The sequence below is a fragment of the Peromyscus maniculatus genome, chromosome 1, assembly GCF_049852395.1.
Source record: "Peromyscus maniculatus bairdii isolate BWxNUB_F1_BW_parent chromosome 1, HU_Pman_BW_mat_3.1, whole genome shotgun sequence".
Classification (NCBI taxonomy): domain Eukaryota; kingdom Metazoa; phylum Chordata; class Mammalia; order Rodentia; family Cricetidae; genus Peromyscus; species Peromyscus maniculatus.
Genome location: NC_134852.1, coordinates 198,240,161 through 198,253,575, shown reverse-complemented (window position 1 = coordinate 198,253,575; position 13,415 = coordinate 198,240,161). Strand labels below are relative to the sequence as shown.

The following is a 13,415-nucleotide window of genomic DNA, read 5'->3' as shown; positions in this document are numbered from 1 at the left end:
CAGGACAGGCTCCAAAGCGACCCAGAGAACCCTGTCTCGAAAAACCAAACCAAAAAAAAAAAAAAAGATTTATTTATTTTTATTTATTTATTTATTTATTTATTTATTTATTTATTTATTTAATTTATTTATTATATATACAGGAAAGGGTGCCAGATCTCATTACAGATGGTTGTGAGCCACCATGTGGGTGCTGGGAATTGAACTCAGGACCTCTGGAAGAGCAGTTGATGCTCTTAACCTCTGAGCCATCCCTCCAGCCCCTTCTGATTTTCATGAGTATAGATCACTCACTGTACCTTGCTCATAAACACCCTTTCAGCTGCCTTCCCTCACCCACCTTGCTGGTCTCCCCTTTCCATCCCAGTAGTCTCCCTTTTTGTTTGGGGTGGTGTGTGTGTGTGTAAAACTCTAGATTCTGCATATGAGAGAAATTGTACACTATTTTTTATCCCCCCCACAAAACACACTTTTTAAACCTTATTTATTGTGTCTCTCACATCATGCATTTCAATCCCTGTCCCTTCATATCTACCCTTTGCCCTTGTAACCTCCCCCCAAAAAATACAATTTAAAAGAAAAAAATCTCATTGTAGAAGCAGAGCGTCACAGTTAACCCTTTTACCCATATATCTTCACTTGCAAGTGTTCACTGCAAAGAGTCGTTGGTCTGGTTCGAGGCCTCTGGTTTCTGCTACACCATGGATGCTGGGCCCTCACTGGGACTCCTCTTGATTATCCTGCTGTTGCCGTGTGTCGTGGAGATCCTGGAGCTTTGGGTGTGCCGGACCGGTCCCTTTATGTGCTCTGGCAGATCACAGATGGGGTGGATGTTGCGGTGGGCCTACGTCAGCCAGCCAGCTCTCCCCGTCCTCACCACCAGGGGGAGCTCTCCAGCATTGCCTCTTTCACGCCCTCATGGTCGGCACACCTACATCACCAGGGCCAGCTCCTGTGTGTTGCCCAGGTGAGGTGCAGGGGCCACTTTCCAGAGTGCTGCAGCTGGTGAAGGGTAGGGGCCACTCTCCTGAGTGCTGCTCCCCCTTTTCTTACATCCAGATGGCATAGTTCTCCTTTTTCGGGGGTAGTGTTTTTTTGAGGCAAGATGTCGTGTAGCCAGGCTGTCTTCAAACCACTATGGAGGTAGGCATGGTCTTGAACTCTGAGCCTTCTTGAATCTGCACCTCTCAAGAGCTGGGATCACAGGCATGTGGCACCACTGTTTCAATGCTTTATGGCTGAGTAAACACCTGGCACCAGCCAGCATAAGGAACAGCTGCTGTGAGTGGACTCTGTCCGCATGTAAATGACAAAGCTGTTCATTCCACTGGAAAGACGGTGCAGTCTATTGGGGAGCTTTTCAGATTCTTTTTCATTGGCCACATGTATGCTTACAGAAACACATATCAGACCTGTGGGCGAGGGAACCAGCTTCCCCCTCCTATCTCCCCTCTTAATGGCCACCGTCCATCTCAGTCAGAGGTTTCAGAGAGGCAAGGCAAGCTACCTTTTTGGCAAACCTTTTTTTTTTTTAATGCTTGCGATAGGATCTCATGCAGCTAGTTTCAGACTCCCTTTGTAGCCAAAGATGGTCTTGAACTCCTCACCCTCCTACTTGTGCCTTCCAAATGCTGGGGTTGCAGGCATGTTCCACCAGGCCCAGCTTTGGCAAACATCCCCCCCCCCCCACAGGGTTTCTCTGTGTAGTTTTGGAGCCTGTCCTGATCTCCCCCTGTAGACCAGGCTGGCCTCTAACTCACAGAGATCCGCCTGGCTCTGCCTCCAGAGTGCTGGGATTAAAGGTGTGAGCCACCACTGCCCGGCTTTGGTAACATTCTTAAAAATTGGATTGCAAATTGAGTTACTCTGAGAACGCTGTCTTTTGAGAAGTACTCTCTTTCCCTCCCTTCCTGCCTTAGATGAAGCAGAGTTGGGGATTATTGAAAAGGGAGTTCAGGACCAGCGAGATGATGGATCAGCAGGTGAAGATGCTTGCTGCCAAGCCTGATGACTTGAGTTCCCTCTGGGGGACCCACATGGTGGAAGGAGAGACCCAACTCCCACAAGGGTCCTCTAACCTCCACCCATGCACATGGCACGCACATCCCACCCATCCATTCCAGTAACTTAGATCTGTGGTAAAGAGAAAGGGAAGAAGTAGGAGAAGTACATCCCCACGAGCATGAGGACGGACTTCTCAAGACAGCCTTTCGGGTCCCTTCAGTCTAACGAGAGTTCCCATGTGCCATATTGCGACTTTGCCTCTGCATATGTGTATCAATAGTGTGAAGGTGTCTATGTTGTAACAAGTGTTTCCCTGTCCTGCCAGCTCCCAAACAATGACATGGAGCCTTCTTATTAATTATGAAAGCTTGGCCTATAGCTTAGACTTGTTTCTAACTACCTCATAACTTAAATTAACCCATTTCTATTAATCTGCGTCCTGCCACGTGACTAGTGGCTGTTACTTCTCCTCCTGCTCATCCTGCTTGCTCTGCATCTCCTGCCGTCTCCACCTTTCTTCTTCCCACAGTTCTTTCTGTCCCCAGAAGTCCCGCCTAACCTCTTCCTGCCTAGCTATTAACCATTCAGCTCTTTATTAAACCAATCAGAAAGTGTCTTGGCAAAGACACATCTTTACAGTGTAAACAGATATCCCACAATATGTCTTAGTGAAAAGTATGATAATGACTGGAGTTCAATCCCTTGGGCCCCACAAGTTGCCTTCTGATCTCCACATGCATACCATGTCATGAATTCACAAGTGATAATAAATGTGATTAAAAATTTTCTTCCAGGGACTGGAGACATGGTTCAGCAGTGAAGAGCACCACATGGCAGCTCACATCTGTCTGTAACTCCAGTTCCAAGGGATCTGACACCCTCACACAGACATACATGCAGGCAGAACACCAGTGAACATAAAATAAGTGAATAAAAAACTTAAACACCTTTAATCCCAGCACTCAGGAGGCAGAGACAGGTGGATCTCTGAGTTCGAGGCCAGCCTGGGGTACTAAGCAAGTTCCAAGACAGCCAGGACTACACAGAGAAACCTGGTCTCGAAGAAATTTCTTCCACCAAATGTAAACTGGTGCTGCCATTATAGAAATCATCAAATCATCATGGGATCAAATGGAGTGACTCAGTGTAGGCTCCCTGAGGCAAGAACAGGCTTCCTTTTATCATTTTTTTTTTTGCCTTTTTTTAAAGCATAAATATTTATTTGTAACAAAGGAGTTTATGTACAGTGTTGAAAATCGACAACTTCTTGTTAAATTCACATTTGCACTTCACCTTTTTAAACAAACATTTATAATCATTATTTTATACATATATAGATAAGTAAATGCAACATTGAGTTCAATGGTCCTTCAGCATTTTCCACTTAAATTTTTTTGTTTTTTTAACATAAAAACAGGTTATAATTCCAAAGTCCAGAGTTATTTGAAACTAGAAAATATTTTCTCTGTAGAAAATAGTAAAAATGATGTTATACCCAGATTTCAGGAACCCCCAAAAGACCACCACAGAGACCAAATCCCGCATGTAAAAGCAAAGAGCCTTTATTTCATGCTCCGGAGCTTGGTCCCTCTGTCTGTCCGACACAGGTGAGAGCAGAGAGCCCTGAGCTCAGGTGGGGCAGAGTTTTTATCATAGCAGAGGGTGGGGTGAGGGGATTTCCAGGGTCCAGGACCCTGATTGGCTGACAGTTGTCTAGGGATATCTGTAAAACAAAAAATAGGTGTGCTAGATTCAAGGACATCTGGCCACCTTATCTAATGGCTGGAATGTTTGGGGTGTCAGGTACTTCCTCACCCCTGGGTGGATCCCTGGGTGGTACCAGCTTAAGGTTTTTCCTGGGTCTGGGTGTTGCCTGCCAGTAAGCCTGTCACAGAAGCTGTGTCTAGGTCCCTAAGCCTGTCATGGCTGCTGTGTGGTCAAGCTGTTTTGGGGCCCTCCACAATAACATTTCCCAATAAGCCCTTTTAAGCCAAATAATAGCTGGATTATACATATAAATATTGATTAGATCCTAGGATACAGAAGAAACTTATCTTCGTCTGCTCAGAGAGCTATGTTTTACTTAAGTTGTGTGAGATTCCTATTCATCTTCCCCTTCACTGTTTGATTTACAGCAGACATTTTTCTATAGGTTAATCCATAATCTAAAAGATTTTAGCCTCCCCTCCTGAAAGTACAGCCAGCATATTCTTTCATCAGCTTGACATGGTACAAATTCTTATCCTAATAGTGAAGTGTTTCACTAAAGCTTACCCAGTGATTGGGTAAAACCAAAACTTATTCTAAGCCACAGTCATCCTAGGGTCCCCCCTGCTAGGCATCCTCCCTGGTTCTGTGGGTTGCAGTCTGACTGTTCTTTATTTTATATCTAGTATCCACTTATGAGTGAGTACATACCATGATACCATGTTTGTCCTTCTGGGTTTGGGTTACTTCACTCAGGATGATATTTTCTAGTTCCATCCATTTGCCTGCAAATTTCCTGCTGTCATTAAGAACAGGCTTCCTTAGTGCTTGTATTCTGCACTGTATCCTGAATGGGGAGTGGCTAATGGTAGTTTCCTCCTTCCTTTTCGGGAACTCCATTATGTGCTGACTCATCCACAAGAGGAAGTCAGGCCTGACAAGGTCAAGAGAGGGTTGGTTTCGAAGAAGCAAAAACTCCCTGTAGGGCTGGAGTAGAGTGAGCACTCAGGATGTGTGAGGCCCTGGGTTCGATCCCCAGCATCACAGAAAGCAGCACCCTACTTCCAGAGTCATTTTGTTGTCTGTGTCTCCTGTGTGTCCCATCTGAGAATTGTCAGCTCCTCATGTCGGGTCCTTGGGTGTCAAGTTAAAGATCTGATCAAAACTGTGGGCCCACTATCCGCAGTGGGTAGTGGGGAGCCAAATTTCCATTTGCTTCCCCCCCCCCCCCCCCCCCCCCCCCCGTTTTGTTTTTGAGAGGTTGCTGAGCATGAAACCCAGGGTCTGGTATATACTATACCAATACTGTACCACTGAGCTGTACTCCACAGCCCACTCTCATAAACTTTGAACCCCTGAAGTTCATCTACAGATCCTAAGTTAAGAACCTATTACCTAGTATTGAGTATATCCCTAGATTTCCTCTTTTTTTTTTTTTCTTTTGATGATGTTGCTGTTGATGGTTGTTTCTGGAATTGTTACCAGGGGAGTTCTTTTTTTGTTTGTTTGGTTTTTTTTAAATAATTTATCTTTATTTTATGTGCATTGGTGTTTTGCCTGCATATATGTCTGTGTGAGGATACCAGATTTCCTGGAACTGGAATTAACTGCTCAGCCATCTCTCCAGCCCCCTTCTGGGAGTTCTAAGTCTCAAATTAACTTAGAAGGAAGCTCAGAAGGATCATTTAATTAGCATATGGGAGAAAAACAATATGGCCAGCAAGCTGTAAATCTTGGTAGCTGCCAGGAGGAGGGTGATGGAGAAGAGGAAGAAAGTTTTGAGTTAGGGTCAGTGTGGTGGTTTGAGAGAAAATGGCCCCCAAAGGGAGTGGCACTATTAGGAGGCGCGGCCTTGTTGAAGTAGGCGTGGCCTTGTTGGAGGAGTGTGTCACTGTGGGAGCCGACTTTGAGGTCTCTTTTTCTCAAGCTCCACTCAGTGTGGTTGTCAGTCAACTTGCTGTTGCCTGCAAGATGTAGCTCTCTGCTCCAACAACCATGTCTGCCTGCACACGGCCATGTTCTCCTCATGATCATAATGGACTGAACCTCTAAACTGTAAGCAGGCCACCCCGATTAACTGTTTCCTTTAATGGAGTTGCCGTGGTCATGGTGTCTCAGCACAGCAATAAGAACCTAACTAAGAGTCAGAAATGGTGGTCTGCAAACTGTAGAAAAAAGGGAGGGAATCCTCCCGGGAAACAGAGCCAGGGGTATTGAGATGACTACGCTCAGAATTTTGGCTGGCATTCAAATGAGAGGTGAAAGGAGGAAATGGCAAAGTTATGCTTTTTGAGTTAAAACTCAGAAAATCTGGCAGGCTTAGCAATGAAGGTCTGCACACAACTGGGCTGAAGGAGGGGCTTTGGAGCCACATGGTCTCTGAGGGAGTGGTTCTCAAGCTGTGGGTCTCGACCCTTTGGGGGTTCCTTTCACAGGGGTCACCTAAGACCATCAGAAAACACAGATGTTTACACTATGATTCATAACAGTATCAATATTACAGATATGAAGTAGCAACGAAAATAATTTTATGGTTGTGGATCACCACAATATAAGAAACTATTAAAGGGTCACAGCGTTAGGAAGGTTCAGAACCACTGACTTAAAGGGATAATTATTCCTGCCACATTTTCTTATTTTGTCTACAAGTGAATCTGTGTTCCTCAGGTGACTGTCAGGCCCAGTTAGATCCCCCTCCTTTTTTTCCTCCTTCTTTTTTTTTTTTTCCCCGAGACAGGGTTTCTCTGTGTAGCTTTGTGACTTTCCTGATTCTCGCTCTGTAGCCCAGGCTGGCCTCAAACTCACAGAGATCCACCTGCCTCTGCCTCCCGAGTGCTGGGATTAAAGGTGTGTGCACCACCGCCCGGCTTTCCTTCTTAATTTTAAGCTCAAGGACTACTTTCTTAGTTTGAAACAACAACAACTGGAAACCAGGGCAGTCAAGGTGTACATCTCTACAGCTACCGAGAGGAAGAAAATGGAGAGGAAAGTGGAGTCAGGCACTAGAGCGTCAGGGCAAGCATGCTTAGGACTGGGCTGGTGTCTGAAGAAGAGATAAACAGAAAAGTTATGATCAGCGTCCAGTTGGATTAAATTCTAAGGGAGGCGGCAACAGTGTGTAATGTTCTAGTGCTCGGGGCAGAGCAGGATGGAATGTTCTACCCAAGGCCAGAGAGTCTCTTCTTTTGACCTGGAGAAATTAGCTTTCCCTAAAAGGGGCTCAACAGAGTACTGATGCCTCTGCCTTCTCATATGCTATTTTACATCTTAAAAAGGTTTTTATCCTCTCTCTCTCTCTCTCTCTCTCTCTCTCTCTCTCTCTCTCTCTCTCTCTCACACACACACACACACACACACACACACACACACACACACACACACACACACCTTCAGAGGACAACTTGCCAGGAGTCATTTTCTCCATTCACCACGAGCCCAGGCACCTTTGTGCCCTTAGCCACCTCACCTGCCCTGGTATTTGACTCTTTTTTTTTTTGTTTTTCGAGACAGGGTTTCTCTGTGTAGCTTTGCGCCTTTCCTGGGTCTCACTCTGTAGACCAGGCTGGCCTCGAACTCACAGAGATCCGCCTGGCTCTGCCTCCCGAGTGCTGGGATTAAAGGCGTGTGCCACCACCTCCCGGCGATATTTGACTCTTAGGGAGAGGCACTTGTGACACATCCAGTTCTAGTGTTTCCAGGGAAACAGGAGACGCAATCCAAAGCTGATTAGGAGGGAAGGATCCATCTTCAGTGGCTACCTACCAGAATCAGTCTCATCATGTAGCCGAGGCTGGCCCACAGCTCAGGATCCTTCTGCATCTGCTTCCCCAGTTGCTGGGGTTCTAGGTTTAGCCATCATGCCCAGGCTTCAGTTTTCCCTTTGCAGCTCAGGAAATGGACTAGCTTGAGGCTCTCTAGGAAATTTGTGGCACAAAGTTAGACTGGACTCAGTCCCAAGCCTCTGTGGAGGGTGGCCTCGAAGTTAAGATTTGTGTGTGCTGTGGTGTGGTGACACATGCTTAGAACCTGGCCTTGGGGGCAGAGGCTGAGGATCACAAATTTAAGGCCAGCAAGGGCTACACAGTGAGACTTGGTCTCCCACAAACAAATGGGGCTGAGGAGATCGCTCATTTGGTAACGCTTGCCATGCAAGCTTGAGGACCTGAGTTTGATTCCAGTGTTTTCAAAAGAGGCTGAGTATGGTGCACGATCTTGTAATCCCAGGGCTGCGGAGGTAGAGAGAGGCAGACCCTGGAGTTCCTTGGCCGGCCAGCTCAGCCTAGTTGGTGAGTCCCAGGCCAGTGAGAGACTATGTCTGCAAAAGCAAGGTGGGCAGCTTCTTGACACCTGAGGTGGTCTTCTGACCTCCACAGTCATGTGCACAGTGTGTACCTGCACCCTACAACACACACACACACACACACACCACTGGAACACCCAGCAAACCAGTGTGTGAACAATGGAGGCCATGCATGATTTAAAGAACATGACACTGATATCCTGGTGCTCTGTCCTTTTCCTTCTCGGTACTTGCCAGTTTGTAATCATGTATTTATTGGGGAATTTTGTGTTCTCTTCATTATACTCAAGTTCCTTTGAGCTTCCTGGGTACCTGGACTAAGTCTAGCCATCCTAACCCCTGTCCCAAGAGTCTGCCATTGTGTGTGTGTGTGTGTGTGTGTGTGTTGTGTGTGTGTGTTCTAGTGTGCTTATGCATGCATGCCTCTGTGTGTGGGTGTAGGGGGTGTGGTTTTTCAGCCTTGGCTGTCCTGGATCTCACTCTGTAGACCAGGCTGGCCTTGAACTAGCAGAGCTCTGCCTGCCTCTGCCTCCTGAGTGCTGGGATTAAAGGTACCACCACTGTCCAGCTATAATCTGCCAATTTTTTTTTTTTTTTTTTGGTTTTTCGAGACAGGGTTTCTCTGCATAGCTTTGCGCCTTTCCTGGAGCTCACTTGGTAGCCCAGGCTGGCCTCGAACTCACAGAGATCCGCCTGGCTCTGCCTCCCGAGTGCTGGGATTAGAGGCGTGTGCGGCCGCCGCCGCCCGGCATAATCTGCCAATTTTAATAAATGATTGTTTCATTGGATGAATGAACATGGACATAGTTGGATCAAGTGTAGAGCCAGACTCCAGATTTTAGGGTCAATCCAAGTATGGTGGAAGTTGAAATCTGAAACAGAATTGCTATTGAGCTGAGAAGTGCCCCACAGCCAGAGCACACAAGGATGGTCTGGAAAGAGCAAGCAAGTAGAGGTTTTATGTACTGAGATGGAGAAAACAAGCATAATCTAAGCTCCTTTCTTTTCTTCCCCTGAGTCATGGTTTCTCTGTGAACCTGCCTCTGCCTCCCAAGTGCTGGGATTAAAAGTGTGTGCCACCGATTGTACGTGTGTGCAGGTGCTGGGTTTTTACCTGCCTAGTGTGAGTGCTGGCAACTGAACTCAGATCCTTTTGAGACATTTCTCCAATCCCTGTACTGAATGAATGTCTGTTTTATTGTATGTTTCTGTAGCTAAAATATAATCTGTGGCCGGGCAGTGGTGGTGCACGCCTTTAATCCCAGCACTCGGGAGGCAGAGCCAGGCGGATCTCTGTGAGTTCAAGGCCAGCCTGGGCTACCAAGTGAGTTCCAGGAAAGGCGCAAAGCTACACAGAGAAACCCTGTCTGGAAAAAACAAAATAAATAAATAAATAAATAAGTAAATAAATAAATAAATAAATAAAATGTAATCTGTGAATGCAAGGACCTATCTCATTCATCCCATAAATATGTATCAGAGGCTTCCTAAGTACTGGTACCTTTTTAATTTTATATTTTTTTTTAATGTGTGTGGGTGTTTTGCCACACTTATATCTGTGCACCACTGTGTGTAGTGCCCAGGAAGGATAGAAGAGGGCATTGGACACACACACATACCCCAACCGGAGTTACAGATGACAGTGACCCACCATGTGAGTACTGGAAATCAAACCCAGTTCTCTGGAAGAGTATCAGTGCCCTTAGCTGTGGAGCAATTTCTCCAGTCCTCACTGGTACCTCTTGTAGGTGAAAAGGCAGGGGCAGGGGTGGGTAAGTGTTGAATGGAGAATGTGTTCTAGCTGAGTGGTTAAGTCACACCCGTCAGGTCTGGGGACGCAGCTAAAGGGTAGAGCACTTGAATAGCATACGAGGCCTTGGGTTTGATTACCACCCAGAAGGAAAAAATGCTCTTCAGCTAGCAATGGTGGTGAATGCTGACCTGAATGGTTTTTAGACTAGCCTGGGCTACTTAAGGAAACCCTGTCTCAAAGAGAAACAGAAGAAACAAACAAAGAGCTGGGCATAGGAGGGATATGTCTATAACCCAAACACTATGAAGGCAGAGGCAGGGAGGGGAGGAGGGAGGAGGGGGGAGGAGGAGGGGGGGAAGGAGGGAAGTACTTCTCTTTGGCTGCTAACTCCCATCTCAACAGTCCAGGACTGACAACTGTTCAAAGCTCCCGACTGGGGGTGGGGAGGCTAGAGAGATGACTCAGCCATTCAGGTGCTGCTCTTCCAGAGGACCTGAGTTCAGTTCCCAGCACCCATGTCCAGTGGCTCACAACTGTCTCTTCTGCTGCCCCCCCAGGTACCCACCCATACAAATGTGGCACACACACATTAAAAATAAATAAATGAATGAAGAGTCCTGGGTGGGGCTGGCGATGGCTCAGCGGGTAAAGGTCCCTGCCCAGTCTGAGCTTGACAGCCTGAGTTTGCGCCCCAGGATCTGCAAAGGGTAGGAGAGAACAGACTTCCAAAAGGTGACCTCTGACTGCACCATGGGCCATGGCATGTGAACCCACACAAAATAAATAAAAATACAAAATCCCTGGAGTGCTTGTTGAGCATGCACAAGGCCCTGGGTTGGATACCCAGCACAGCATAAACCTGGCATGGCAGCTCACACCTGCCATGCACATCTCATCAACGTCCCTGGAGCTACCACCACGCTGAAGTATAAAATAAACTACTGTCTTAATGTTGAAAACGAGAGGTTTGTTCCCAAACTGAGGCACATCTTAAAGAAGTCAAGTGCACTCTGAGAGGGCCACAGGAAATGCAGCAGGAGGCAAGCCCATGGAGGCAGGCTTTCCCAGGAAATGTGGATGCCGAGGCAGAAGGATCATGCCCCTTAAACACACTCCCCATCGCCATAGCAAGCGGCCTCCCACCCCTCTTATACCTTTATTAGACTCTTGTTTTCCCTTTCTCCATATGTAGTCCGGCGAATTTCACACCACGGTCTCTCCCCAAACAAGGACTTATCTCCTCGGACTTCCCGAAGCCAATGAAGCGGGTATCAAGCAGAAACTGTGTGTACTCGCTTGTTGTAACCATATTATGAGGTCATAATGGTCTCAAAGACCAGGATGAGGCAAACTCAATAAATAGTTGCCTGCGTAACTTAAAACGGGTGAGCTCCGAAGGGGGAGTAGAAGAAAATGACTCAAGACAGAGGGGTGAGCTGAGCTCCCTGGCATGGTGTCTTCACAGAACCGGACGTGGGTCAGGCAGACGTGATGAGCCAAACTATTACAAGAATCTCCTAAAGTAGGTCAGTGTTTCCTACCACTTTAAGACCAGAGGCGGCGTTTCGGCGCCTGCGCACGGAGAGGGTAAACGCCTCTTCACCCCCCCTCCACCTTCCTCCCAACTCCCCGCCGGCCGCCTTCTCCCAGGCTCCCCTCCTTCGGGTGGGGTAATGGTCCGTCCCAGAGTGCGGCCCTCAGCCCGGAGGGTGGCCCGCCGAATGGTACGTCCCACCGCCGCGTACCTCCCCGGCTTGCCCGGCTCCCTCTGGTCTGATTCCCCCTAAGAAATAAAGCCTAGTGGGCTGATCCCAAGGAAGGAGGGGGAGCCGGGCGAGGGACCGGTCTGAGCCGGTCTGTGGCGCAGGCGCAGTGCGGATAAACAGGAAGCGGGCGGCAGCGGCAGCGGCAGCAGCAGCCTAGGGACTCCCGGGGCAAATAGCCGAGGATTTCAGGCCGTTCGGAGGGCTCCGGGCGCGGAGGACGGGAGAAGGCGCCTCGGCCCTGCTTCCGTGGAGACGCGGTGGCGCCCTCGCCCTCCGCTTAGGCTCCCAGCTCCCAGCCCAGGGGAGGCAGCGGCTGACAAAGGGCTCGAGCCGGTGCCGCCGCCCTTCTCATCCGGGCACTCGGGCCCCCGCCGAGAGGAAGGGGGCAGGGCGGAGGGGGAGGGGAAGGAGCCCGGGAGGCGCGCGTGCGGAGCCGCGGCCCTTTGCAGGGCGCCGGGCCTGTGGCCCAACGGACCGAGGCCGAGGAGGAGGAGCTGCGGCGGTGGCGGCGGCCGGCGGCAGGAGGATGGTGCAGAAGGAGAGCCAGGCGGCGCTGGAGGAGCGGGAGAGCGAGCGCAGCGCCAATCCTGCCGCCGCCTCGGGGGCTTCGTTGGCGCCGCCGGCAGCTGCGGCCCCCGGAGAAGACAACCCATCGGGAGCCGGGGCGGCGGCCGTGAGCGGGGCGGCCGGAGGGACCCGCAGGTTCCTGTGCGGCGTGGTGGAAGGTGAGTTGGCCTTCCAGCCCCGCCCCGGTGTGCAGCACCTGTGTGGCCCCCGCCCCCCCGGGGGCGCACGCTGGTGCTTCCTCGAAGGGCTCCCCCCCCACACACACACAGGTCGGGAGCTTGCCCTTGCCAACGTGGGTGTGGGGGAGGCGGGAGAAGCCGGCGGCGGGCACACTTCTTTTCCTCCAGGCCCGAAGGTCCCATTCTCCTGGCTGTTGGGGAGCCTGACCCCACCCTCCGTGGGCTTGGAGCCAGGCAGATGGTGCAGGAGGCGGTGGCAAGGAGCCTGTCGTCAGGCTCGGTGTTTCGCTTCTTTGTACCTTGGGATCTTAGTCCCCAGGGTGGTCTGCTTTCAAATGAGGAAATTGGTGCGACGCTCCCGTCCCCACCCATGTAGAGATGGGGGGAGGAATTCAGCCCATGCAGGTATACTAAGGAGGGAAGGGAGCGCGGTAGGCCTATAGTACTATAAATTCCTCCAGGCTTAGGATGTATATATTTTGCTGGCCTGCAAGCCTCCTTTCCCCTTGAAGACTCACTTGCAATCGAGAAAGTGTCATGTTTCCAGTTGGCTGTTGACTGTGTATGTGTGTGTGTGTGTGTGTGAAAATTTTCACTATAACATTCTGAGCATTTGTGATGTGGAGTTAGAATTCAGTGAAAGGTTTAATTTTTATAATTGCTGTCTTCTCATTTACAGTTGAAAGGAACGAGGGACGTTTTGGTAGTGAGGGAAGATTGCCAGAAGATCTTATTGCAGTTTCTGAATAAGAATGGGCAGATGCTGAACTCGGGAGCACATTACCTTGGTTCTTTTCCCTAACTAGATAGATCGTAGTTTGGGTTTCCTTACGTTTTTTGGCAAACCCAAGGTTTCCTAGTTTGTGTCATTTTTTTTTTATTCTCATTTTATTCTAATTTTATATTACTGGAGAATATAAAAACTAATACTCAAACCAAGAAGGCTAAAGGTAGGATTCTCCTCTTGGTTGAGAGCATCTGCTTTTCCAGTCTATTTGGAAAGATAAAAGATAGTCGTTATGGTATTTTAGATGAAGATTAATTGCAGGGAGAGAGCATTCTTGGCAGCTGCAGTAAGACATGAAACAGCTCAGCAAAATTATTTTACAAAATTTAGGGGAAGACTTCCTACTGGAGTC

General features: G+C 48.8%; 1 protein-coding gene and 1 long non-coding RNA gene across 4 annotated transcripts in view; one reads left to right on the top strand and one right to left on the bottom strand.

Moving 5' to 3' along the window:
• Positions 1–3,550: 3,550 nt before the first annotated feature.
• On the bottom strand, positions 3,551–11,058 carry LOC121824173 (uncharacterized). Its single transcript, XR_013048381.1, has 2 exons — positions 10,919–11,058; positions 3,551–3,727 (listed from the first exon to the last, which is right to left on the bottom strand). It is a non-coding gene; the product is annotated as an uncharacterized LOC121824173 (long non-coding RNA).
• Positions 11,059–11,147: 89 nt separating this feature from the next.
• Oga (O-GlcNAcase) overlaps positions 11,148–13,415 on the top strand; it is a 43,506-nt gene continuing 41,238 nt past the window's right edge. Inside the window, exons 1-2 of one of the 3 annotated variants that reach the window (XM_006988199.4) lie at positions 11,148–11,290; positions 11,980–12,255. In XM_006988199.4, coding sequence (XP_006988261.1) covers positions 12,057–12,255 — 199 coding nt within the window. In that variant the 5' untranslated portion in view covers positions 11,148–11,290; positions 11,980–12,056. Of the gene's footprint in view, positions 11,291–11,688; positions 12,256–13,415 lie in introns of those variants that run through there. The other 2 variants (XM_076563188.1, XM_076563189.1) reach the window with 2 other exon arrangements.